This window comes from Chlamydotis macqueenii, chromosome 23 (genome assembly GCF_036417535.1).
Source record: "Chlamydotis macqueenii isolate bChlMac1 chromosome 23, bChlMac1.mat, whole genome shotgun sequence".
NCBI classification, from domain to species: Eukaryota; Metazoa; Chordata; class Aves; order Otidiformes; family Otididae; genus Chlamydotis; species Chlamydotis macqueenii.
In genome coordinates this window covers 4,444,411-4,471,548 of record NC_141578.1, presented here as the reverse complement: position 1 = coordinate 4,471,548, position 27,138 = coordinate 4,444,411, and the positions used below count along the sequence as shown (strand labels likewise).

At 44.4% G+C, this 27,138-nt stretch overlaps 1 protein-coding gene across 5 annotated transcripts; it reads left to right on the top strand.

Annotated features, from left to right (window-relative positions):
- The first annotated feature begins 969 nt into the window (after positions 1–969).
- Positions 970–26,909, top strand: NUDT3 (nudix hydrolase 3). Of its 5 annotated transcripts, none has more exons than XR_015260982.1 (6): positions 979–1,453; positions 13,477–13,587; positions 22,619–22,663; positions 23,429–23,513; positions 24,413–24,734; positions 25,454–26,909. XR_015260982.1 is itself a non-coding variant. In XM_086765539.1 (6 exons), the coding sequence occupies exons 2-6, from the start codon at positions 1,616–1,618 to the stop codon at positions 24,580–24,582; spliced, it is 498 nt and encodes a 165-aa protein (XP_086621665.1). In that variant the 5' UTR covers positions 981–1,453; positions 1,588–1,615; the 3' UTR covers positions 24,583–26,909. The 5 variants fall into 5 exon arrangements, 4 of the variants coding, with proteins under 4 accessions (XP_086621667.1, XP_010120388.2, XP_086621665.1 ...); XM_086765539.1 differs by adding an exon at positions 1,588–1,702 and having other exon boundaries at positions 981–1,453; positions 24,413–26,909; XM_086765540.1 differs by adding an exon at positions 1,566–1,702 and having other exon boundaries at positions 981–1,453; positions 24,413–26,909.
- The last annotated feature ends 229 nt before the right edge of the window (positions 26,910–27,138 follow it).

Sequence of the window (27,138 nt, the reverse complement as noted above, 5' to 3'; positions counted from 1 at the left end):
AAGACCCTTTTATTCCACCAAAGTACGTGGTCAGAAGGCGTTAAAGGCTTCTTAGCTTACCCTCCATTTTTGAATGTCTCCTGTTGTGGAGCAGAGGCCGGGCTGCTGAATCCAAACCAACTACCGCTCGGAGAAGTGCTCGAGCCTTTGCTGGGGTTTTCCTCCTGGGGGGAGCACACAAAATGGGGGCTGGTGGGGCAGGGGCGTATGGCAGTGCCCCTCTGCCTGTGGCAGCCGTGCTCCCTGCGTGCGGGTGTCTTTGCAGCGGGGCAGTGCTGCCCTTGGCCGCTCCTGGGGTGCAATTTTGGGGCTTGCAGGCTGCCCGCTGAAATGGTGCCCTGAGGCTGAAGCCTAAAAATGCCCACGAAAGGCCCCCGGGGTGCAGAGGGCTTGTGCAACGGCGGGGGGGGGGGGGCTGCAAGTGCCTCCCGTGAGGCGGCCGGGGGCTGGAGCCTACCGGGCTGGGGTCCGCCGGTTTGCAAAGGACCCCGGGGTGCGGAGCCCCTGCCCCGCCGTCCCCCTCCCCGCTTTGTCCGCTGCCGCCCGCGGGGTACAATGGGACCCCCGCAACCGCGCTCCGCCATTGGCGTAAGCCGCCCCCCTCCCGCTTTGCGCAAGATGGGCATTCTTCCCTTCCCCGGCATCTACGCGCTTTGCGTAGAGCCGCTGTCAAAGCGGAGCCATGTGCGCGGCGGGCGCTGGGGGCCGGCTCTGCCGCGGCGCCTTTTGCGTAACTGCCAGGACGCCCCACCACGCAGCCGCCCGCCGGCTTACGAACAGCCGTCTTATTCTCGAAGACGGCCTGCGCCGCTGGCGCAGAGGGTCCGCGGCGAGGTGGAGGCGTGGTGGCGCTGTCTGCGCGGCGGGGGGGGAGCGATTCTGGAAGCCGGGCTGCGCCGTCTGCGTGGCGGGCGCGCCCGCCGTGAAGCGGCAGGGGGCAGCCGCTGCTTCCCCCGCCCGGCGGCTCTACGCCGTTTGCGTAGCGTGCCCCAAGATGGCGTCGCGGTCGTCGTCGGCGGCGGTGGCCGGAGCGCTGGCAGCGGTGGCGGAACGGCTGGAAGTGAAGGGAGGGATGAGGCGGCCGAAAGGCGGCAGCGCGTAGCGGGCGGCTCCCGACCTGTGGGAGACAGAGCGAGACCGAGAAAGAGACTGTCGCGGGGAGGCGGCCCCCCTCCGTGTCCCCCCCCCCCCCACCCGCCCCGTCCTTCCCCGCCCGCCCCTCACGGGAGCCCCGGCGGGTCCTTCCCGGCGCCGCCACCCTGCCCGCCCCCGCCGCCCCCGCCCTCTAGGCCGCGGGCTCCGCCGTCCTCCGGCCTGCCCGCCCCCCTCCAGCCTCCCCTCCTCGGAGCGGAGGATGATGAAGCTCAAGTCCAACCAGACGCGCACCTACGACGGGGATGGCTACAAGAAGCGGGCGGCCTGCCTCTGCTTCCGCAGCGAGAGCGAGGAGGAGGTGAGGGCCGAGGGGCCGCGGCCGCTGGTGGGAATGGGCCCCCCACCCCGGGGGGCAGGGTAGGGGGCGAAGCTGGGTCCCCCCGAGCCGCCCGAGTGTGACTGGGTTGCAGGGGGATATTTTTATTTTCCTAGGTGCAGTTAAGCGTCGCTGGGAAAGTTGATGTTTCTCCTCCCTTCTTTATTTCTCTCCGCTAAACATGAGAAAAATGCCCAGAATGAAATGCTCATGGGGTGGTGGAACGGTCTGGTAAGGAGTGTTGTGGTACGGGATGGGATTTGGCAGCTGAGCGGACCGACCACGCTGGCAGAACTTCAGTCCAGCGCATCACATGAGATGGGAGAGGAAACCTGACCTTGGATTTATAAAAAGAAACTGGGATAAAAGGGGACTGATGGAGTGCCAGAAGTTGCTGTCCAGAGAGGCTTGGGAGGAAGTGGGAATTAGAGGTAGATTGGTTAGTTTGAGAACGACCGTGTTGCTAAGTGGTTGTATTGTCCGTGAAGTGAAAAAGAGAAACTTTACTCAGATGTGCAATTTTTCACTATTCCTTTTTAATATCTTCTTAACGTGGCCTTGTGGTACCTGGGACAAGCTAGGCTGCAGGGGTGTTTTTGGCTTCTTCTGGAGTCAAGCATACTTCGTTTCATTTACTGATTCCTGAGTGGCTGTGCTATCGTCTTTGTTCTCCTGATTATCATATTTGTAGCTACAGGAAATCGGAAGGGAATGCAGACAGTTCACTGGAGGAAAGTAAATTAGCATACCGTTCAGTTATTATTTAACATGGTGAAGCAGGCTTGACAAACCCTTTGTAGTTGTGCTGTCATGGTGAAGAGTGTCAACATTTCAAGCATAAATGCTCTGAAATGAGAACGATATGTTTTGGTGAAGCGTTCGTCGTAGCTGGTCCTTCCCCCCGACTTTCAGGAAATTTGTGATACTTTGAACTATGAAGAAGAGCATAATTGTGTTGTGTAACGATACCGGGGCTAATCAGCATGGGTGGTTGAAGGCGTCGGAGCTTCCTGATGTGATTTTACACAATTTGTGAGGCAAGTGTGGCAATTCTCCTCAAGAGTTAGATGCTTGACCCTGTTTGATTACACTATGGTTGAAGATAGAAATGCCGTTTTTAACAGCTACCTGATGCAATCAGCTTTTGACTGGTTGTTAGTCTTTGTTTTACAACGCAGCGTCATTCGGGCTCTGGCTTACTCCGTGGCCGCGGTCTCTTACGTCTTCTGGCCAGAGGGAGCTGGTGTCCAGAGATCTCGTGGTGTTGGTGACACAAAGGTTTGTTAACAGGGCAGTTTCACAATACTACCCGAGGTGGGTGAAGAAGGAAAAGTAAACTCTTTCTGCAGGCATGCTAACTTTGTAACGGATTTCTTTCAGTGTAGGTCAAGCTGGTTGGGTTTAAGGTTGAGCTTTAAAGCCGTTTTTATGTCAAAGTTGTGTCTGTGTTGTGGCTTGCAACAACTTCAAGAGGATTGAAAATTTAATTGGTGCAATTTCAGGCTTTGGTTTCTAGGCAAGACCTAGAGTAGGAGACTGTTTCCAGTTTCAAAGGCAGGAGTTGAGGTAGCTGGCTCACTGTGCCTGGCCATTTCCATGGGTCTGTTACGAAGGCTGCAAGGGAAGCTCTGCAAAACTTTTTGTGTATCGGGGCAATAGAGGTTCTCACTTGAGCTTTGGTCACCGGTAGTGTTCGCCCTTGTCTCTGATCTCCCCAGTAAAACCAGGTGGTGTGGTGTGGCGCGTTCGGGAGTGCTGAACCACAGCAGCCAGTCGTGAAGCGGTCTTTTCCAACAAATGCGTTTGGGAAAGGTGTTACCAAGTCACAAACAGATACACACCAGAGCAGACTCCGTTCACAGATACTGCTCTTGATGTTCATCAAAAGGCCTAGGAGCCGTTTAAGTTATACTTGTGTCAATTATTGAAATTGGCAAGCAGAAAACCTTGATTTTTGTTAATTTTGCTTTCTAATTCTTTCTTAGGTTAATTCTTATTTGTTGGTGTTTAAACCCTGGTTTGGGAGAAGTCTACTTGACTAATCTTATTGCTGCTTGCACTTTTTTGGTTAATGAACAAGAAGGGTGTTATCTGTACACATTTAATTACATAGTTTAACATCTCTGTGAAAGATTTTTTGTTTTTCTTTCGGAGAATAATACATTTTTGTGCTGCTGACATATTTTACCATTGGTTACTTCTATTTAAATGGATATTGAGATCTATTTAAAAAGTCTCTCTGGGGAGGGGGAAAAATCCAGAACTCAAGTATGTTAGTTAAAGATCTATTAAAAGCTAACTGTTTAAAAATAAAAGGGAAAAAAAAGCATTTTTTGATAAATAAAATTTTTTATTAAACTTGATATATTAAAGTATTATCATTTTCTAGGACTGGCTGTTCCTAGTTACTGTTTCTTTTAAGGGCTTAGGAAATAGTAGATCTTGGCTCTCACATCTCTCCTTTGCTCCCTGCTATGAATTAAAAAAAACCCAAATTTTCTCTCTCTTTGAACCCTTAATTAGTTCCTGAATTAAACGGTTTTCTCAAGGAACAAGAAGAAGTAAGAAATTCTGATTACGCTTACAGAGGAGGCTACTTTTTTTTTTCTTTTTAGGGGTTTACCCCCTAACTCTTCAGTTCACTGATTTAATTTTCTTTAAAATCTTACCAGTCAATGGAGCTTGCTAAAACAGCATGTCTTTGGACAGGGATTAATTTTGCAAATAGAGAGTCTTAACGTAATAATACCTACTTTGTTTCTTTTTTAGTTTTTAAGTGATTTATTTTTTCCTTATGCTGCTTGAGGTTGCACATTTTCTCTGTATTGCATTTGGAAGCCACAACTTTTGGACATGAAAGAAGCTTTGGAACGTTTTCGGAAGACCAAACGTTGGCTGAAAAGATGTCTTTGTTACATATTCCTTTAAAAAGCAGTACGGGGAGAATTCATTTAATTGAAACGGAACAAAAAATACGCTTCTTAATTGGACTGTGTGGAGAAAAAAAAAAATTCTATATCTGTGTTGTTTCATAAACACTAAGCCACCGCGAGTGATGTTTCTTTGGACAGGAGGGAGAACAGGGGAATCAACAGGATTGATTCAAAGAGAGTGTGAACAGACTTCAAAGGACCTTTCGGCAACCGAACGCCAGGACTCTGCTATTTTCATCTTTTCAAACGGAGTGAACTCCCTTGGTATTTGCTGCTTCTGCAGAAGGGAGGAAGGAGAGCGTGCAGATCAAGGGATCCCAAGTCTTGTGTTGTCTCTGAAATCGCTCGTTTTGTTGCTTGTGATGTCAGCACCTCTCAATATTGCTGTTACGGTGTTATTTTTGAATAACACAAGTATTTTTTGTGCAGACCAGCTGTTTCAATGAGGAAATGTTCCAGAAAATTTCACTAACGTCTTACTATTCTGAAGCAGATGGAAGCCTGCTCAGTGGCAACATCTCTGTGTTATATTTTAACAGAAATAAAAAGGAACCGTTTGGCTTTAAGTCCTGCACTGGTGTAGCTACAGGTTTAAGCATGCCTGCATTGTATCTGGTGAAAGGACAAGCTGCTCATTAACAACTGGTATTTTTAAAGACTTTTGGGAGGAAATGCTGTGGAAAGAACAGGATCCAGGATCGGTCGTCTTTTCTTAGTTGTGAATGAAGTCTAAATGGAGATGAGAAACCAGAACTTTTGCACAGCATCTGGTGAGCGCCCTGGCTCTGCGGCTCTATGAGCGCGCCAAGCCAGTACGGTCACCAAATTTGTGTAGCCCCACAACAGCCTCGGGTGGGGAGAGTAATTTGAATGCAAACGAACCTTTTTCTTCATGCTTCTCCTGGGTCAGTTTTAAACCAGGCTGTGATGTAATACAGCAGTTCTCAGATTTTAACTGGAGACTGCGCTGGTGATCACACAGTGTTCCTGGGCCATCCTTTGTGCGTATTCTTCAATATAAAAATAATAATGGCTAAAAGCACCCGGAGTACTTCACTGGTGGGACGTAAAGAGAGCCCAGCATCGTACTTTCCGTGGAATATTGTCTCAGAATCTCTGTTCTGATGGCTTGGCTTGATTCTGTACGTTCCCTTCAGCTGCGTAAAAGGGTTGTGGTTGAAACCAAGTAAAGTTCTCCCTGTCTGCTGCTAACACAATACTACATCTCCAGTCAGATATAGGGCAGTTTAGAAACGGGTCTCTTGCTTGTGCTTCTCCTGTCTCTCCCAGCTGTGCTTGTAGCTAGTTTTCTCCAAAAGCAAGGGTATAAACCTCTGCAAAACCTAGCTTTAATTTTAAAAAGTATTTTCTAGCCTTTTCGTAAAGGCAGCTTTCATCATCCAATTGCTTGTAAAATCGTTTGTCTCTTACTTTCGCAAACTACAAAATAATGAAAATTGTTAAATTTTCACTTAATTTACTGGAAGCTCTGTAAGCTGTTATGAAACTGAAGAATTGAGTTGGTTTTGTTCTGCTGCAGCTCAGGGAAAGTGATGAATATGGAAAAGAGGGAGAGGCTGTACTCCACCCCTAGGTTTGTCAAGAAGGACCCAACAGCGGTGGCCTCTCTCTCTGTTCCTCTGCATAACGCTTCTCTGAAATCCTGTCCAGCTCAGATTCATTTGTTGCCTGACCGGAGGCTGTAGCTGGTTCTCCTACCTTTCACTCCTCACTCGTTGTGTCCCATGCCACCCCCTTCTGTTTTGTTTTTTTTTTTTAAACTCATGATCAGTTCCCTGACTTGGTTCATCTCAGCACCCTTCAGACAACGTACCGAAGCATGGAGGCAGGTAAAAGCAGTTGGGGGCTGTACCCAGCTGGGGCTGCTGCCAAAGGACCTGATCTTTCCGTGGATGGTCTCTCAAGGTCTGGAAAAACAACTCTTTCCCTTGTCAGTCAAAGGAAAATGATCGTGTGCTTGGATTTTGTGTTTTATTTTTTCTCATAAAGAAAATTATCCTCATTTGCATACCTCTGTGATGGAAAAATTGGATAGAACAATTAAGAAACCCAGTTCTACCTTATGAGTAGTGGCCATCAGCGTTCAGTATGTAATATCCAGCAGCTGGAAAGCAGGTACTCGGTTTCTTTAAACAGTTGTTCTTTTTCAATCTAGTTGGGAGACTGACTGCACAGACTAGTCAAGGATCTTGCAAATTTTGTGCATATTTATGGCAGAATTGGTGTCTCTCTGGCTGTCTGTATTGTGCAGTGGCTAATGCACAGTAACTCTTTGTTCTCAGAAATTTGACGTTAACATGTGAAATTCAGAGGGATACGATACAATTATCTATTGGGTAGATTTATTTTTTTTTTTAAGACGCTTCAGATGATTTGAATAATTTCATTTGTATTGACTTGGGTGGTTACTTTTCCTGTGTAAATAACGTATATTGATAGTATGCGTAGAATCAGCTACTTATTTGAAAAGCTTCTCAAGAGTTTTTATGGCTGTAGGGCTTTTACATGCTTTATTTTATGAATAGGACTTGTTAATCAAAACAGTAAGTGTGTACATATACAACTACTGACATCCAGAGTCATTTGGTCTGTGTAAAAAGGCCAAAATACTCCTTTCATTTTTTTTTTTCTTCCCCTTAGAAAGAAAAGGCAGTTTAAAAGCTAACATTCCTTCTGGAAGAAGTCTGCCTGGACAAGTTGTGTGAGTACCGAGCGGTCAACAGACTGGTTTTGACAGGCAGAAATAGGTTATCAGTTCGGGGGTCTTTCCTGGGAGTGCCTCCTTATCAGCCCTGGGCTTCTGAAACAAGCAGCTGCTGGGTCAGGCATTTCAGCTGTTTGCTCTGTCCTGGCTCTGCTGTGAAAGGCATGTTGCAGATAATTTTTTGTGGTTATCGAAAACAGAATTTTGATGCGGGGAGAGGACTCCAGATCGTGGTGTATTTCAGGTAGGAGTCGGCAGTCACTCTAAACTCACAAGAAGACTGTAGTAACAGTAGCATGGCCCTTGGTGTTCTGAAGCCAGAGTAGCAGTGTAGTACGTGATGATTTATTACTGTTATTCTAAAAAGTAGCCTAAAACCCAACAGGATTTTCTTTATTTTTTCCTCTGTGATTATAGTACCATAGCTGTGATCGAAATGCTTGAAATGACTTGGAACTTCTTCCAGTTCACCTCTTACTCCTTTCTTGAGACATGCTTTAGTTTTGTCAAGTTCTGTATCGTGAATACTTTCCCCTTCTAGCCTTCTGCCGTGAATTTCCTGCCTCTGGTTTCTCGGTACCACATTGTAGGTTAAATCCCATTATGCCACAGAGAAAAGTGCGGGGGTGTGTGCGAAAATAACGGTTGTCTAAGGAAATGTCTAGTTGAGGACCGGTAATACTCCTGTGAGGACATGTTGTTATGGTCAGGAGAGGGTTTTTCTGTGGCTTGCTGTTGAGGTTTGTGTGTATTCTCGTCTCGGCTAAAGACACTGCCGTGTTTAAAGCCAGCTGTAGCCTTGCTGATCAGGGGCTGTACTGGTCACTACAATGTGCTGACTTTGTAACGTGCCCTGAATAGCGAGAGGGCGGGAGAAACCCTCCTGTAAGCCTTGACGTGCGTGGTCAGACCATCCTGCGTTAGTAGTTTGGCAAAATGCGTGCTTTGTTGTAGTGTAACTGAGGCGGAATTTCTGCCGGTTAAATTAGATTAATTTTGGTATAACTTTGCTGACTACAGTGTCTCTCTTTCCCTCTAGCTCCTCTTGAGCTCCGTTTGTCAGTGTGTGCTGTTCTTAGTGTTTAGAGGTGGTTTGCTGAGGTTGAACTGAGTTTTGTCAGATAGAAGAGCACTAAGTACAGTAACAACAATATATTGGGATAGTGAGAACATTTGTTAACTTGGAGTAAAGCATAAAAGGTCTTTATTATGCTGGACACAGAGCTGCACCAGCTACACCATCCTGTCTGGTCATAGGGCAAATCGGAGAGTCACTAGCACAGCTAAACTCCAAACTCCTGAATACAGAGGCTCCTATTACACTGAAACTTCAAACAAAGACAGATTGTACAGCGAAAATCACTGAAGTCAGCCATCTTCTTCACCAGGCTCACTGCAGCGTGTTAGGAGACGTGTTATTTTCTTGCAATCTATGTTCTGATAATTAATGCTAAAGTGTGAAATGAGTTTAAATGTTGGGAGGTTTGTGCTTTAGTCCCTATGCAAAATACGTGATTTTAATATTGATAGACAGCCTGGAAGAAAGTGCAGAGGCTGTTTCGGCAGCCAGTAGCTATAGATTGGCTTCTGGCAGCAGAACGCTGCCTGGGCCAAAACCCATGTATTTAACATCTTGTCTGCTGTTTCTTATGAAGTCTGCCAGCTTGATTGTCGTTAGGCTGGCGCGTGTGGGTAGGACTGGCTTTTCCTGGAAGCCTGGAAGGTTCACAGCTCATTTTCTAATAACGTTGTAGGCCAGCTTCTAATAATGCTGTAGCCCTTTTCGTCTTTGCTGTAATGCTTCTGCGGAGCCTCTTTCTAGGAATCGTGTTCCTTACAGCGTAGCTACTCTTGTTTTATTTATGGGCGATGGTTGTTGTTGTTTAAATCCACCACAGCATGAAAGAACCTGGGAATCCCTCAATCTCTGTTCTGTTGACTGGGAGCTAATTCTCTGCCTTATTCTAGTTGCTCCGTTTTTGCTTTGCAGAGCACCATTATTTCTGGGGAGAAAAAAAAAAAAGGAAAAAAAAAAACCCCTATGTGAATGCAACAGATTGTATGGGATTAGATTGTTTGAAGGTCAGCATTGTGTGTCAGGGACTCCCAGATTTATCCTGGTGACAAACTCTTTTCCCATGGAGCTCCGAGCGTGGCGATCCTTAGATGTCTCAGCATGTTTCCTGTCTCCTTGGGGGAGAGTTGGTAGGCTGCTCTAGATTTGTTTGGGATTTTTTGTTTGTTGATTACATGCTGCTTTGAAGGTTGCTTACCATGAGGGCTACAATCTAGTGCTGTTTAGGAGCCCCTGCTATAGACTTCAAACTTTGCTTATTTTTCTAACCTTTCTCTTTTTTCATCGATTGTGTGTGAGAGCTACTTCAGGGCTGCCTTGTGCGTTGCCAAAGCAGCTTATATTGCTCATTTCCCTGCTTTGAAATGACATAATTCTCTTTCAAATCCTGGAAAACAGAACTTGGCCACGTGATGTGATACCTGCAAGTGCTTTTCCAAAGAAGACTGTGAGACTTGGCTCCAAAATCTGCCCCCAAAATCCCTGGTAAGCCAAGAGTCTCAGTTGCCATCTTAAACACAGTTGCCTGGCAAGAATAAAATGGAATGTCAGCCTTCCTTTGTGTTTTTGCCTGTTTTAAATAAATAAATAAATAATTTTTTTGGGTTTATTTTAATGGCTATTTTGATTAAAACATCATCTTTAATATATATTCAAATAAATGTTTTTATTTAATAAAGAAGTTAATGAGCACTAATTTAGGTCTTGAAGACATAGGAGCGGTCCTTTAAAACAAAATCCTGTTCTCTATTTTATAGAATTCAGTTGTATTGGGAAACACTCAGTCTAACTGAGCAATTAAGTAACGATTTTGTTATGTTATGTTGTAAAATGAAGGTATATTTTCCATTCTCTGTCTTGGCTTTTTCGTGCAAGTTAGCCTTATGCTGTGTCACATCTTTGTTCTGAGACTTAGCAAATAATTCTGACATCGTTATGGCAGAAACACAAACTGCTACCGCTCTCGTCTGCAACCTGCTCTGCTGGGATCTTCGCTTCCCCGGGTGTTTTATGTTCCACCCGTCCAGCTATCGGTGGAGGGGCAGGCTTGTGCTGGGGAATGTGTTTCTTATCTTGGAAAAGGCATTTGGGCTGTTCCGCCCAAATATTGATGGTTTGTAGAGAGAGGCTGGTTTTCAGCAGATCTCATTTTACTGGCTTTGGGGCAGTTTGTAAAATGTTTCAATTTACAAACTTGTGCAAATATGAATTTGGGTTATAATGACCTTTTTACTTAAAACCTTTGAATGGGTTGCATGTCTTGGGACACGGAACTTTTTTAGATGTGTGGTTTTTTTAAACACAGCAGTGTCTCACCCTCATTTTGAACCAGGCCCCTTTGTCTTGGGAGAGCTCATTGGTAGCAATATCCTGTTTGAAGCTGTTCTAAAAGAATGACCTCGTAGGGCATGTTTCCTGCTCTCCCCTGATGGGATTTCCTTTTTATTAAACAGGAGATAGTCTGATTACATAAAAGTGTGAGAATGACAGGTTTTTCCTTCCCAGTGAGGGTTGTTCATGTTAATTCTATTCACAAAACTCTCAACTGCCAGAGCAGCTGAAGTTAATTTACTTTGCCTAAAACTGTTGTTTACACCTAAGAGTTCCTACTAGTGTGCTGCTGAAGCATTGTCTTAGTGGGAGCAGTCCAGCAGGCTTTCCTGTAGAAGTCTTTGTGCAGGGATTTTCTTAGCAGAAACTTTTTCCCACAAGTGGAAGGTGGTGGGAGTTCAGTGGCATGGAGTGTGCTGTGCCGAGTTTCAAAGATCTGTTTCTGCAGCTTGCTTTATTTATTTATTTATTTTTCTTTTGAGCTGGGACTCTGAATTGAAATCAGAAACGACAAAGATGATGCTTCCTTACCTGGCAAGAAGACGTATACTTGAAACGTCCATTACTTTTCTTTTAACTTTGTCCTCAGAATCACCTGCTGATCTCAAGTTAGCAATTTCAGTCCGAGCTCTTCTGTGTACAATACCGGTAGTGAGTTGATAGGAAGTAAACGTCCTGTAACGTGATAGGAAAAGATATGGTGATAAGATGGCACAGGTCAGCGGTGTGCGTTGTGTGCTGAGCCTGTAGCGGCCAAATATTGGCAAACCAAAGGTGGCTGCCCGTGACGGCCTTGCAGTCCCAGCCCGCGGTACCTGGCTGCTGTCCCGAGCCTTGAAGGCTCTGAGGGTGAATGAAGTTTACGTTCCCTGTTTAAGGCATGGCTTGGTGATTGTGGTTTACATGGGTTGGATGTTTGAGGGAAAGGAATTCTGTCTTCCTCTTGCAGAAGGCCAAACACCATGGGATGTTACTCTAAGGCAAATGCCGTTCCGTTGCAACCTAAGCCAGAAGATGGGTCAGGTAGTAAGCATTTCCATTAGGCAACTGCAGAATTAAGGTAGCCCATTCAGTTTAGTTCACTTCTAATATGCATTGTGATTGCCTTAATTCAGTAGATTAGGGAGCGCTCAGGGACGTAAATGGGGTTATTGGGTAAATGATGCTGCTTCCTGCATTGCAGGATTGAGATGTGGGTTCTGACTGAAGCAGGAGTAGGAGGCTTTGAGACATTGTTATTTGTGGGATCCACAGAAAATTGCTGATTAGAGGAGTGCTGACACTTGAGAACACAGAGTTTAGTTCCAGACTTAGGAAAGGTTAGACTAGCAGTTGCCAAAATGCTGTGACCCCTCTTCAGTTTCTGCCTTAAGCTTTGCTACTCCTGGTTTGAGAGCTGTTGTTTGTACCCCCACAACTGATCCATGTCTCCTCAGCCCAGCGTGCTCTAGTCTGTTGGCCTCCTTCTTTTCTTTTCCCTGCGCTGAGTGGGTGTGATCTGGGTGGCCCTGGAAAATGAGAAATCACTTTGCGGGGTGGTCAGTTGGCAGACAAAAATTTTCAGAAGGTAGAAGAACTGGGAAACCTTGGAAATCTTACGCTTGTTTTTGTTTCGGAAGTTTAATTCTGAATTCTGTAGGTAGGTTTCCTGTTGATAATTAGTGCAAATCTTTTCATATCCTAGTGGTAAATCAACATTTACACAGTAAAGCCTGGGATTTTAGTGTCTCGCACAGTTTAACTTTGAAATGTCTGATTGAAACTGTTACAGCTGGCCTGTAACCTAATTGGACTGGTATGTTGGAAAGTTTCTGGAGCAAGTTGCTTTGGCTCTAAGCTTTGTGCCAGTGAAATGATGAAGTATAGCATGATGACTCTAATGAACAAGCTTTGTTTAGAGAGCTGAAAAACAGTATTAGTTTTGTTTTTAGTTTCCGTCTCTGCTCACGGATGTATTGCAAGTAGATTTAATAAGCGCAGCGTCTCGATATTCTCTGGGAAAATTTTTAGGCAGTTGAGATTGTTAGTTAGCTTTTTGTGTTTCTGGAAGATGGCAAAACAAAACCTGAACTTGTGCAGAGCAGAATTACCCTGGAATAAAACATGTTCCAAGAAAAACTGCCACAAAGCATGCTTATGAAAAATTACTCCTCTGAAAATAGATGAACATGTTTGAGTCACTTTCCTGATTGAGAGTCTGGCTGCCTATGCAATCTTTCATGGGGTTTTTAAGTGCTTTAGTTTAGGTTTATGTTTGCATATATCTCACTGAACAACCTTGTCTAAACCAAAAGTAACCAAGTGCTGGCTCCGGAGCTGAACTCTTTGGTACCTGCTGCAAAAGAAGAGGCAGGCAGGGAAGTTGGAAGTCCTTGTTAAAACAGTTGCCTGTAAATATTTTAGTGCACAGTTACTTGACTTCTGTATGTCATTCATGTAACTGCAGAGGCAGACAATGCCAAAGGTACCAGTAAAGTTAAATCAAGCTACTTCTGCTAAGGGTGAAGGCGCTGAGCGGCTTCTCTGCCGTCCTGCGCTGTTGCACGGTGCGTATCCTAAGCTGTCAAGACTCTGTAGTGACTTTGGGTACAGCGGTGGATTCTTACAGTGTAAGTATTGTGATGCTGTATCAAGTAGCAAATAGTTGCTTTGGTATGCAGAGGCGTAATTTATTCTGCGACGTGTTGGAGCGGTGAGAAGGTAATGGTTGAAATAATTTGGAGTGTTGGCGTGCCTTGGTGTCACTGATAATGCAGTTTGTGCAGCCGCCTAAAGGAGGCTAAGGAAATTGTCTTGGAAAAAGTGGAGTATTTTCAAGGACTCACCTTAAATTGATTGTGTGTGGAGATATGTGAGATGTGAAGACAACTTCTCTTCGGCTGGGCTCTGCAAAGGACTGTTGCCTTCTGTTTATACATCAGCTGCGCTCTACTCTCTGCAGGTGCTGCTGGTTAGCAGTAGTCGTCATCCTGATCGATGGATTGTCCCTGGGGGTGGCATGGAGCCCGAGGAGGAGCCCAACGTGGCCGCTGTGCGAGAAGTCTGTGAAGAGGTGAGTGTTTGACGAGAACGGGAGCTCCTGGAGCTTCGCTGCTGATTCTAGGCCAAGGCTCTGGGAATTTGTTTTTATCACTCTGGCTTGTTTTCCTTGAGGTGAAGAGGAATACGGAGTCACTGGTGATACGTGAAGGGAGGGAAACCGGAGTCCTAAATAAAGATAGCTTAGGAATGTAATTAAGGCGCTCGATTGGAGTAAACTTTTCCTCATCTGGTACCTTTAACTTAAAATAGATAAAATTAAGCTGTAGTCGTTTCAGTACGTATGATGATATTCTCCATTTTGTTTCCTCTGTATGATGAACAGTTCTTAAGAGAAATTAAAAAAAACAGGTGTGCTTTTGTGGAGCTATCTAGTACTTGGGTAGAAGGCGGAAATAAGACTCTCTGAGCCACTGAAGAGGCTCCAAATATAGGGACCTCGGTATCTTTTGGTCTAATACTGATTTTGAGCTTTATGTGAATAAGAGAAATTGATCGCAAGAGTTATAAGCAACAATTCCTAATGTGTTCATGTTTTTTAGCTTTTTACTCGAGGCCGTTTCAGAAAGGGCATCGCATAGCAGGTCAAAGCGATTGATGATCTGTATGGAGAAGGCATATTTTTCTCTTAAAGCTGGAAGAACAATTTTGTTCTTCATAAGGAATTTAAAGCCCACAAATGGCAACTGAGCACATCGTATGTAAAACATGTCTTTAAAACTCACTTCTGAATATTAATGAATTGGAGAGATGCTTGGACTGAGAAACCATTAAATGATTATATATGGATGACCAAGTAGGTTCACAGTTATATAAGGCAGGATTAAAAATGCTTGCAAGAGGGTTATAAATCTTTGTGCTGCGGAACAGAAATCAAGAACTAATTGATCAGACTTGGGAGGAAGCTTCTCCAGTAGTTTATTTAGTTGGCTGGCATATGAAGGTTTTTCTCTGAAGTGTTTGGAAGTACCTGCTGCTGTCTGACAAAATGCTGGCTATTTGGGCCTCTGGATTAATCTCACGTGGCAGTTCCCGAGTTGTGTGTTTCTCTTTGGATGTTTTTGCAGTCTAGCAGCTTATCAGAAAGATACAAAAGATTATACAGTCAAAGTTGTTTTGTTTCGGGTTTTTTTTTTTAATGTCTTTAGGTCCCCCTGGTACGGGGGATTGCTGCTTGCAAATTTTGTTTCCAGCTTGTAATACAGCTCCTGCTTTTTTAATAACTCGACAATCTTTCAAACACATTAAAAGCCAACGTGAGTTTAACCAGAACAATAGAAATACTTTTGGCTGCAAACTCCTGCTTTACAACCCAATCGTTATTAATAATTAAGTTACTTGATACAGAAGTCAAAGGTTCATTCAGGAGATGCATGGCTTCGCCTTTCAAATCCTTAAAATAAATCTGTATCGACCCTCCCTTCCTCGGGCAGCGCAGCGCATTGGAAGAGTCGCTCTCTTTCCATGACAGCTCGGTGGCTGAAAGGAAGCCTTGGCATGGGCTCAGTCTGCAGTGAAGGAACTGGTTTGGGCTGGCTGAGATAATCCCCTCTCGCTCAGCTGGTGTTCCCTCGCTCACGTGGACCGGTGCCCGAATGAGAATGTAATTCAAACTGTGGCAGCCTGGCAGGGTTGAGTCATTCCCAGCGAAGCACCTATCTGCTTGAATGCCGCTCAGCAAACAGTAAACATCAAGAGCTCCAAAAGCGGCAGGATTACCGCAACGGCTAACCTCCGCAACACCCAGGAGCGTTTGGTGGGAATCTGAAATGGAGCTATCAGATGCTGTTACGATAAAGGCTTTCCTGAAAGCCATCTGCAGAAGAGCAGCCTGCCTTGTGTATAAAATTACTTGAGTGCTTCTGCAGCTAATGATGGGGCTGGCTAACACGGGCGGAAAACGCAGGCGAGCTTTTAGGTGTGCAAGGCCTTCCTCAGATAGGTTTGTGTTCCAGTAGGCTGCTTACGGTCTGCGCACAAAATTGAAATGTACATCAACTGTCTTGAGCTCAGCGGGCTGTTTGCTATAAAATGTTGCTGGGGAACGTGCGTGCGGGAGGAGAGTGTTTGTTATATTACAGCTGTAACGCTGTGAAGGACTCCTGTGCACCCAGTTTCCCAGCTTGTGCTGTTGATTTGGCAGAGGAGGTGTTATAGGAGGCTGCTGGGTGAGTGGTGTGCGTGCTAGCTGGTAACCCTTGTTCACCCCTTCTCGTGAATCTAGGCTTTTTCAGGTGGGTTGTAGCTGACGTTGATCTCTGAGTAGGTTTGATGTCTTTGCTCCTCTCCTGGATCAGGCATGTCTGTCACTTGCAGGGAAAGCAGAGGATAGCTGAGCAGGTAGAGTCTGTTGGGAGAGGGAAAATCCAGTTTCCTCCGTGTCAATGAACACAAAAGGAATTTTTATCCTAAAAGAAGGTGGTTCGTTTGCTGGTCAAAGTTACAGAAGACATTTGTGGACTTTCTTTCACTGATTTTGGCGTGCCTTTTTTGTTTTAATAAGAGACAGTTGGAAGAGCTGGAAGGACTCATTACCCTTTCAGCTGCTTGTGGTCTTTGAAGATTACAATAGGCTGGTTTTCTCAGTTCATTCTTTTCTTGCATGGTATGCATTTGCTTTTAAAAATGTGCTTCCCTAAACTAAGATTTTTGACTTCTGCATTCGCTGTTTTAATTTCACCACGAATGTGTTTGAATTTATCCGTATGATTGCTGAAATAACTGTCTTACAAAGAAATCTGACTTTTCCTTCTTTCTGGTTTTCAGAATTCGAGAACACTGTTCTGAAAAGGAAATGCTGATTCTGAGTGAAACCTGTGCTGCCTCTGTCCCAGTTTGAGTTAAAGTCCTTGTCCTAGTTTGCATTAGTCCTTATCTATATTAATCTCTACCAGCAGAAGTATTAAAGCAGACAGGTACCAACACTTGTCACGCATACTGTTGTCTGCATAAAATTGGAAGTGACTTGAGTTCTTGGGCGTTGTTTTTAGGCAGAGTGGCATGCTAGCTCTGAACGAGAGCAGCCTTTTCAGAATAAAACCACTTATTTCTGACAGATTGTTTAAAATGATGTAGTCTGTCTTCCACAGCTGTAAACTCCAGGTACGTTCTAAGGTTCACCTTCTAGAAAAATGATCTGCACTTTTAAAACAGTCGTTAGTGCCAGTGTAGTATATTTTTTGCTTCTTCACTCTTGGATTTTTTTTTTTGCTGTTGCGTTCTCTCCTCAAAATTAATTTTGTGTTAGGAATAAGGGGTTTTTTTATGGGTGTGAGCACCTGGTGAAGAACGTGTTTTAGAAATAGATGCCTTAAATTAAACTTATTATAGAGTGACTTTGAAAAAAGCCTCCACACTCGTCTGTTAAACCCGAAGGCATTTCATTTTGCACTTATAGCATCTTTCACATTCTGACCTTTAAATACTTAGTAAATGTCAAGTTCTGTAAAATTTCGGGAGTGTTAGTTGTGCTTTCGTCATGGAAATCAAAAGCCAGATAAGTTATGCTTGATCTGTGATCAAACAGGCAGTTGATGCCAGTATAAAAAATGGTCTATCGTGATAGTACTTTGATCTGGTTGCTCGGCCTCTTTTCCTTTTTTTTTTTTTTTTTCTTTTTCCCCTCAAACATGATTTATGAATAATCTTTTCTGTTTCATGTATCTTGTTACTGATTTAGAATATGAATATTGATATCTTTCAATGCTAAAATAGGAAGACCTCTTTTTTTAAAAACAAAACAAAACAAAGAAACAAACAAATATTGCAAGGAAAAATGACTGAGATGATGGTGTTGAACTCTTCCTAGATTTAGTAATACCCAGGGCAAATAGTGGCCAAGTTCGCTACTCTCTGGTACCCTGTATACTCAAACCTCATTAAAATGAGTGCAGCATCTTCAAGTTCTTTGCTCCGTCATAGTATTTCGTGTCTGTTTCACAAATGTAAGCACTATCAGTTTTAATGCAGTAAAGAATTAGATGAATAAGTATAACTTTCTCTGCAAGGCAGTAGAGACAGCAAGAAAATTTGCCTAGCAGGTCTGTAATTGGTGTCTTTAGAACTTGTCCAAGCTAGCAGTCTTCATGGGTGTGATTTACTAGCTTCAGTACTGCAGATATTAGAGCAAAGATTGGGTGTTTCACCACAGTCCTCTTGCCCAGCAGTAATCTGTAGTAGATGCAGGCTTTGAGCCTAATAGAGCAAAGTAAAATAGCTGAAATTCCAACCCACATTTTCCTTAGCTCAGATGGAAGGAAATAAAAGCTGTCCCTAGGAACAGATGGTGTTGCTGCAGGCTGCTTTTTGCATCTGACCCAAACTTATTTTCAGCTTTGAAACCTGAACCTGCTGTTCTTGGATGTCTTCAGTAATTTTTCTTCATTAAAACAAGTTGTTCCATGAGCAGCAGAACTAGTAAAGCTTCATTTCCTCCAGATTCTTGCTCCTCGTCCTGAGCGCCCAGCCCACCCCTCTGGGTGCGCGGCAGCGGTTTGAAGTCGCGTGCTGTTTTGGGGCAGCTGGCTGTTGCTGTGACATCGGTGCGCTCATGCCAGATCTGTCTTTTTCCTCTGGTGAGGACTGCCTTGGACGTTGGAAATGATTTGGGTCTGCGGAGCAGTGAAAAAGCAGCTCATTTTGCAAGCTCTGTCTGTCCTCTTCTGTACCTGAACGTGCCTCTCCCTGGGGAATACTGTCGTTGGATTGATTTGCTTTATTTTCACACCTGCAGCTGGAACGGTTGCTGCTGGTGCTCTCCTACCCCTTCTTGATAGGTTCAGTAGTCTCCTCCTAGGACACGTGTGTATTTTGAGGATTGCAGCATGGGCTCTGTGTGCAGCACTTCTAATGCGTGGTGGGAGAACATGTACCCAGATAAATTTTGCTGCCTCTGCCAGACACTTACTGTTGTGGCCCACGAGGGCGGAGGATTCTCAGCCCGTTTACTACCGAGGAGAAAATTCCTGAGTCATCTGGTGCAAATTAAGATTTAAATCCAGCTTCAATCTTGGATGAGCCTGTGACTATGCTTTTAACTTTCCAAGAAAATGCTTGTTGTCCTGCAGTGAAGATGAGTTGGGAAGGGGCTGAGAGGCTGGCCCATAGGAAAGCAAGAGATATGGAGCTTGCCCACAGAGGAGCCTGACAATTTTTTTTGCTCGTTATCTGACTTGCTTTGATAGTGATAACACCTATAGATAGTTTTCTCAACTGTCTTGGACAACTTTTATATTAGAAACTTGTGTGAGTCTGTGAATTCCACTTCCATGTTTGTTTGTTCCATTTAACAGAATATGTGATTGTACAAGACTGGCTTTCCTATTTGTGTGTGAATCGAGTGCTTTATCAAAAAGAGGTGTATAACAATCCAATCTGTTTGTGTTAGATGTCCTACGTGTTGTCTTTAAAATACACTGTACCAGTAAAATAGGATGAGAGCAGCATTGTTCTCTGGGATGTAACAGTTGATGTGCTTTGCAGTCTTTAGTAAGGGCTCTCTTGATAAAATCAGCCCAGTATTTGTTTGAATCAAACGATTAATTTATGTCACCATTTACCACTACGTGTGACAAGCTCATACTTGAAAACCTTAATACTACTTTGAGTTGTCTAATGATAATTCAACATGATTTTCTTGCAGCGCATGTTTGTCTGGGCATCGCTTTTTGTGCCTTTTTTTTGCATGAACAAGACCAGGCAGAATGGAGAGGGATGATCTTGGTTTGCAGGCAGAGCGTTATTTCTGTCGCCTCTCTGTTTAACCAGAACAGAAGGAAGGGCTCCTCACCTGCCTGTTTTAGAGCTGGGGATGAACTGCTTGGGAGGCTGGTTGTGCAGTATTCGTGCTTAGTTTCCAGGCTGGCTAGTTGCCTGGAGATAAATTTGTTTCTAGTCGGACTTGAGAGTTCGCTAACCGTCACAACAGCATCTCTGGCTTTTGATTCACTGCCTCTGCAGGTAAGGAGAGCAGAAATTCAGTAGCCTTCTCCAGGAAGAAGAGAAGAAAATTGGCTCAAGACAGTTACTTATCTGAAATATTTTGTTACACTTCACCTTTTAATGTATTTATGCATGTGTGTTGTTAAATGGAAACCTTGTGTTCCTCTCTGTGTTATTTGTTGCTTATCTTAACAACAACAACAAAAAAAAGCCTACTGTTTGAGGTTGCTGAAGGAGTTCTTTAAATGAAATTCATTTGAAATATTTGCCTTCCAGTTTATTCTTGAGGGAGATTAGTCCAGGTTAGCAGCAGCAGTTTTGCAGATGAGGTAAAATCACTCATCTGCAAAGGTCAAAACCAGTTATCTGTCCTAGCCATGCTGGTGTGTGCATACACGCGTACGTTGACCTTCATGGAATTGCTGTTTGACTCCAGAAATAGCTTTGTGGTTAATAGTCAGTGGTCCACCTATGGGATGAGCAGAACGGCAGAAATACTGATGAGACAATAAATTTTGCATCCAAAAACAACATAAAAGATTCAGTTGAAAAGCTCCTTCCTAGAAGCAGAGGTCAGGGAGCGTGTTACAGAAAGAATTATAGATTTCTGTGAGGGCTTTTAGTAGGAGGAGCTACAAATCCTTTTCTCTTGGGGCGTTTCTACCATCAGCTATCGTTAAAAGCGACAGTGAGGTGTGCTCTGGTTGTGTTGTTTACTGTCTGTGCGTGTTCGTTCAGTAGGCTGGGAACTTAACCTGTAAAACCTTGTGATTAATAAAAGCTCTTCCTTTCTAAAAGCGTATGATTACACCAACTGGTTAGTAGCTGAACAAGTGGAAGATGGTGTATCTCAGGTGCTCGAGTGTATTGGGTTTGCATGGCAAGGGTTTGGTAGCAGGGGGGGCTACAGAGGTGGCTTCTGTGAGGAGCTGCTAGAAGCTTCCCCCATGTCCAACAGAGCCAGTGCCGGCCAGCTCCAAGATGGACCCACCACTGGCAAGGGCTGAGCTCATCCGCAATGGTGGTGACACCTCTGTGACAATGTATTTAACAAGGGGGGGAAAAAAAAAAATTGCTGTGGAACAGCAATTGCAACCAGAGAGAGGAGTGAGAATATGTGAGAGGAACAACCCTGCAGACATGAAGGCCAGTGAAGAAAGAGGGGAGGAGGTGCTCCAGGTGCTGGAGCAGAGATTCCCATGATGAGGCAGGCTGTCCCCCTGCAGCCTGTGGAGGTCCATGAAAGAGCAGAGATCCACCTGTAGCCCATGGAGACCCCACCCCGGAGCAGGCGGATGAGCCCGAAGGAGGCTGTGACCCCATGGGAAGCCCGTGCTGGAGCAGGCTCCAGGCAGGACCTGTGGCCCCGTGGAGAGAGGAGCCCACACTGGAGGAGATTTACCCGTGAAGGTAGGACTTGTGACCCTGTGGAGGATCACGCTGGAGCAGTTCATGAAGAACTGCAGCCCGTGGGAAGGACTTGTGTTGGAGAAGTTCATGGAGGGCTATCTCCCGTGGGAGGGACCCCATGCTGGAGCAGGAGAAGAGTGTGATAAGTCCTCTCCCTGAGGAGGAAGGAGCAGCAGAAACAACGTGTGATGAACTGGCCACAGCCCTCATTCTCTGTCCCCTGAGCCACTGGTGGGGAGGAGGTAGTTAATTCGGGAGTAAAGTTAAGCCTGGTAAGAGGGGAGGTGTAGGGGGAAGGTGTTCTAAGATTTAAGTTTTATTTCTCATTATCCTGCTCTGATTTGATTGGTAATAAATTAAATTAACTTTCCCCAAGCTGAATCTGTTGTACCTGTGACTGTAACTGCTGAATGATCTCGCCCTGTCCTAATCTTGACCTGCGCAGCTTTCATCGTATTTTCTCTCCCCTGTCCCCCTTAGTAGGCAGAGTGATAGAGCGGCTTTGGCGGGCACCTGGCATCAGCCCGGGTCAGCCCACCGCATCAGGACAGAGAATTTGTCTTATCATTAAACATTTAGTTGCCCTCACCCAAACAGCTTTAAAAAAAAAAGGAGAGGGAAGGGCAGGGAAAGCCAGACATAATCAGATCTATGTATCTTGGCTGCAAAAGCAGAGACATATTTTCCTGAACTGTTTAGGATGTGTTCCAGCTGCCAGAGACGGCACCCGAATTTACCTTCCAGACGCAGCTGGGTTGTATGCCAGGTTGTGTGCGGCGTTTCAGACTAATCAAGTCACGGAGCAAAATCCCATCTTGTCTGTAGCACTTGAGTTCCAACCATTTACAGTCCTAAAAAGCAGGAAATGTAAATTATTGGGGGGGGGGGGAAGGGGGAGGTCTAGGGCAGGGGAGTGCGATGGCATTTTGCGTTCGTGCGTGAGGCAAGCCCCGGAGAGCAGAGGCGAGAAGCAGCCCTTTGAAACGGTGACTGAGCCACAGCGGTGAGCGGGTGTATGAAGAGTGACAGCAAATCAGATGGAGTGGGTAGATCCTCAGTTGCGTTCGAACAGAAGACAAAACTGGTGCTTAGATCTTCTCTTGATTTGTGTTTGCGCTTGATTCACAAGCCGCCTTTCACTGCCTATCTGCATTTGTGTTGTATCGGAAATAGTCTTGTTCCTGTTGTGGAGGCCACGTCACAAGATTGAAAGCATTTTCTGTTTATATCAGCTTGCTTCAAATCCCTGAAATACCTGGTAGCTGTCATGTTGCTTTGATGGTGTAAATGGATGTCTTACACATACTTAAAGTTATTTTCATAAACTACACTTTTAAAGAGGTAAAACTGCTGAACCCCAAAGCAGAGTTTATCCGTGCTCAGACTGTAATAACCTTTAGAGGAGATTCTGGTAATTCCGGGTGTATTGGTGTGCAATTAGTGACTCATCAGATAAGTGGTTTCTTTTTCTCCCCTCCAGATTAGAAGAAAAAAATTCCTGGGAATGCATACATGATTAGAACTTGTGATACATTTGTGTCATTTTTCTTTGACCATGTTGTTTCAGATTACAGAACTTTACAGCATTGGCTTCCTGTTCTAAATGAACTGTTCCTGCACAACAAGTAAGGAAATAGGTACTGACCTGTTGTTAAAGTGTGGTTTTTTTTTTTTTCTCTTTGAACTTTTTACAGGCTGGAGTGAAAGGGACGTTAGGAAGATTAGTGGGAATTTTTGAGGTAAGTTTCAGACGTTCAGGCTGTGAAATTTTGATGCCAAAAATTGTCTTGGACTAAAAATCACTTCCCAGTTTGTGAAGTAAACTAGATTGCTTGTTTGAAAGAAAGCTTAAAGCTTTCTCTTTAAATAAAGATGTATGCTGACCTTTTCGGTGTTATTGATCATCAGCAATTTCCACTTCTGTTGAAGTCGCTCAGTTAGTCGTTAGCCAGCGTGACAGTGAATATTCCCAGTGCCTTCACACCTTTCTTGCTGCCGCAAGAGGCCACCCCCCAGCTGAGGAGCAGTGGCTCTCCTTTGTTCTTTAGCACCTGCGATCACCCGTTGCCAAACTGGCCTCTGCAGCCTGATGAAGTGTGGGTGCTGGTAACAGCTGATGAGTACTGCTGAAATGCATAGTCAGCGGGGCGCAGCTCTTTTTGCAGTGGTTTTTTCACTAACTATTTGAGTTGTGTGAAATAGATAAAAATCTTTCCTTTGTCTTTTTTTTTTTCCAGCGGAGAAACTGATTTATAAGCATATCCATCCACCTTATAGATTAGGAGCTAGGCTTCTTGGCTGCAATCCCTGTTAATACTTCCAGTCCTCTCATTTAAAACGCAACAACTTTTTAGTGGTTAAGAAAGAGCTACAATGTGAAAGGAACTGCAGAGAAGGTAGCGCAGCATCGTAGGGAGGTGGCTTGCAACTTGTAGCGGCCACGTGCCCACCTGGCTTTTCTCCTTTGGTAGCTTGGTTGTTATTCTGTTCCTTTTGCCTTCTAGAATCGGGACAGGAAACACAGGACGTATGTTTACGTACTTATTGTCACAGAAGTGTTGGAAGACTGGGAGGACTCTGTCAATATCGGTAAGCTCTTTGTGCTCGCTATCGTTAACTGGCAAAATACGTCAGCTTAGCGTCCCTCTGGGAGCTGGAATCCTTGTGAGTGGCCGAGAAAAGCTGCAGTGATGTGTCCTTTGATTGCTTGGGAAAAAAATTGTGGTCAGATTGATGCTTTTGTAACCTCCGTGGCCCAAGATAACTTAATTCAGCTGTACAGCTGCCTCTACAGCAATTTTTGTCTTTAATTCTTGTGCTTTAGGGTACTAAGCGAAGAGCATGAAGAGCTGTCCTTTCTAAGACGAGAGGAAAATATCTAGGCAGTGTGGGTTCCCCATTACCTTTTGAAATCTTTGTGTTTAAATCGGATTCCTAAATGAAAATGAAACTGTTGTTCTGCATGAGGTTTGTCAGTAGCACTGGGGCACCTGTAACTTGACTTTCATCAGGCTGTGTATGGAAGAGTTATTGTAGAAAGAGTAAGAAATGTGTGCTGTCCACCAAAAACTGAAGTTCAGTTGCAAATGGGTAGAAATTGGGTGGTGGTTGGTGTGTGTCATTGTGGATTGTCTTAAAATGAGTATCTGATTTGACTAAAAATTGCAGAAATAGCCAATTTTATTTTTTTTTTTTTAATTCGAAAAAGGCGGGACTAGTTTGGACAGTGAATATATTGCCCTAAACAGATACCTGTCGTGAGGACAGAGGAGCCATCAGTGTGGCGTTTGGAGCAAGTAGCCCTGGAGATCGGAGAATGCGGAGATTTCCCAGTGTCTTTTGGACTGACGCTTTGCTGCGTGGGGAAATTATTCTTGCAACATTACTGCACGTGATAATGATTGAAAGCTAATCAACAGTAATGTTTAAACACAGAAAGGATAACACTGTTTTATGGTATCTACTGATTTTTTTCTTTCTACCCACAGGAAGGAAAAGGGAATGGTTTAAGATAGAAGATGCCATAAAAGTTCTGCAGTATCATAAACCAGTGCAGGCCTCGTATTTTGAAACCTTGAGGCAAGGTTGTTTGGCAAACAATGGCACTCCTGTCATGACCACGACGTACTCTGAGAGCTCCGTGTCTGACATCAGATGACTGAAGACGTCCCCGTGAGAGAAATTCTGAAAACCAGACTGAAATGTGGATTTCCCTCCCCCCTCCCCTTTTTCACATGCCTCCTCTATCAAACAAGGCATGGGCAGCAGCCCGTGGCAGAGCAAGTGTTGAGTGCTGCAATTTAGTGCAAGGTGGGAGTTTTTTTTTTTGTTGGCTTTTTTTTGCTTTTTTTGGATATGTATTTTGTAAAATACATTTTGTGCATGAAGTGCCCCTTTCCCGTTACACCGCTTCCATCGCCTGGCGAGCGAGGCTGCCAGTTTCGCCTCTGCCTTGTGTTCTGAAGTGTCCCGTTGTGTCATCCCAGCCATAGCCACTTTTTTTTTTTTTTTTTTTTTTTAATTAAAGACTTCAAATGTGAGATCAGCTCTTTAAGTCTTAGTCTGTACTGTAAGGTGCTGTTCAGACCTGTGTGGTGGTCACTTTCAGCGCGTATGTATAAACTTTTTTTAGATGGAGTATCTAACATTTTAATTTTGCGGGAATTTTTTTTAATCCTGGTCTGCTTCTGAAAAGAAGGGTTCATAATTAATCTGTTTGCCTTTTGTTCTGGTTTTTTTTTTTTTTAAAAAAAAAAAAAGACGCATTCTGTGACAGTGCTAGTGGCTGGGCCAGTTTACTCCCCATTCAGTATCTCTCGATTTAGTGCTGTGACACTTGGAAGTTGAGGGCAGAGTTTTGATCACCTGCAGACATCTCTGCTGCTCCGTTGCTTCTCCTACAGCTTCTGCCAATGTTCCTGCATTTCCATCAAAATGAAACGAAAAGGAGTTGGTCTTTTAACACTTGGCCAAAAATAAATAGCCTCAGAAATGCTACAGTAGAAACTGAATTTCATTGTCTGTGAGAGGAATCAGGGATTCAGAGTGGGGTCAAAGTCTGACAAACTGGAGCGTCGATCACCAATGCTGTTCTGCTGATCCTGCTGCGTTCTGCTGATGTCTCTTCTTGTCCACATGCCTTACACCGCGCTGAACTGGATACTCGTGATTTGTGCTGATGCGTCGGATTGCACTTACCAAGTGTTACTGCACGAACCCTTGGTTGGAATAACCGTGTGTGTCCCTGAAAGGAAGTCCTGGGGGAAAAATTCAGGTGTTCGGTCTCTTGTCGTGTGATTCTGCAGCGCTTACAGTTGCACCATGGAGCATGCTCAGAATGTTTAAACTCTCCCTCTGTGAAAGGTACAGCCGACTCCCCAGCAGAACTGCGAGTTGGAGAAGTGCACCGTGTAATAGGATAGTTCCCCCGATGCGTTGGCACATTCACATTTCTTTTTTGTTGTTGTTGTTGTTTTTATTGATGTAAGTTTCATGCTGTCTTGATTTGCCAACAGTGTTGTCTAGTTGGGAAATAAAATGGGAAGGGTTGGGACTGGGGGGTGGGGTGGGACAGGTACAAGTTTTGGGAGGGGCATTAATTAATCCCTGGCTTGGGACAAGAAGCAGTTGCTGAATTCAGTAACTTCTCCTTTGTCAGAACATAGCCAAGATGTGAAATGGAATCTCCAGTACTCTTTTTTTTTTTTTTTTCTTTTTTTCCCCTCCTCTTTATTTAACAAAAAATATTCTAATAAATACTCACTGTTCCAGAGTTTTCTCTCTTCCCGAGAAGCACTTACAATATGAAAATCTGACGGAAATATCCATGGAGCCTGGGACAAGGGGGAATGGTATCCTTGCTGGTTTGGCAAGAAGCTGTTCATTTTAAGATCCCGTTCTGTTCCTTTACTTGTTCTCCTTGCTTTCATCAGTGCGGAGTAGCAAGGCCAAAAGCAGTGCCAGTGATCGCTAACATGAAAAACCACGCGTAAGGAAAAGCTGAGAGGCATTATTCACGAAGTAGCTTGAAACAGAGCATCTGGAATTGAGCCTAATTACACCAATTCAGTTCGCTTCAACTTAGAGACGAATGTACAACACTTTCTTACTCTGTGCTGATTGGCCTGAACCAAACTCTCAAAAGGGCTGGAATATTGTATCTGGAAGTGTACAGGAAATTTAGACAGTCCGCTGTTACCGAGCCGTGAGCGGCACCTAACACAGCCATCTACTGCCTTCAGTTGAGGTTTTTTTTTCTCTTTACTGTACAGATTAGTATGTTAAAAATGCTTTGCAAGAAAACAGCTGGTACTCCTGAAAGAGTAACTGCGGTTTTAATGTCAGCAGCATGCACACTTTTTTGTTTTTTAAACTAAAAATGTTTTTACAGGGCTGTTAAACTGACAATTTAGGGTAGAACATTGTTAATGACTTGCTAATGGCTTATTTGTTTGGGTCAGAAAAATAAATTGTGCCAAGAAAGTGTTTTAATGTGGCATGAGTTGATGCTGTTAACCCAGTAACATCCAGTGGCTGATATTATGCCGCCTTAACTGGAAATAGCTCCTGGGGTGGAAATAGCCTTTATTCCACAGATGCGAATTTCAAAACCGGCCTTAGTCCTGTGCTGCCTGCATCTCTCCCTGTACCACACCGACTTCCACCTTCCTCAGCATCTGAGGTTCTTCTCTCGTAACTGATACAGCTGCGTGCC

Excerpts from the sequence above, each read along its gene's own strand:
- NUDT3 (XM_010122086.2), top strand. The coding sequence starts at position 1,355 with ATGATGAAGCTCAAGTCCAACCAGACGCGCACCTACGACGGGGATGGC. Across the intron at positions 1,454-13,476 it reads GCAGCGAGAGCGAGGAGGAG|GTGCTGCTGGTTAGCAGTAG; the intron begins GTGAGGGCCGAG and ends TACTCTCTGCAG. Across the intron at positions 23,514-24,412 it reads GGAGGACTCTGTCAATATCG|GAAGGAAAAGGGAATGGTTT; the intron begins GTAAGCTCTTTG and ends TTCTACCCACAG.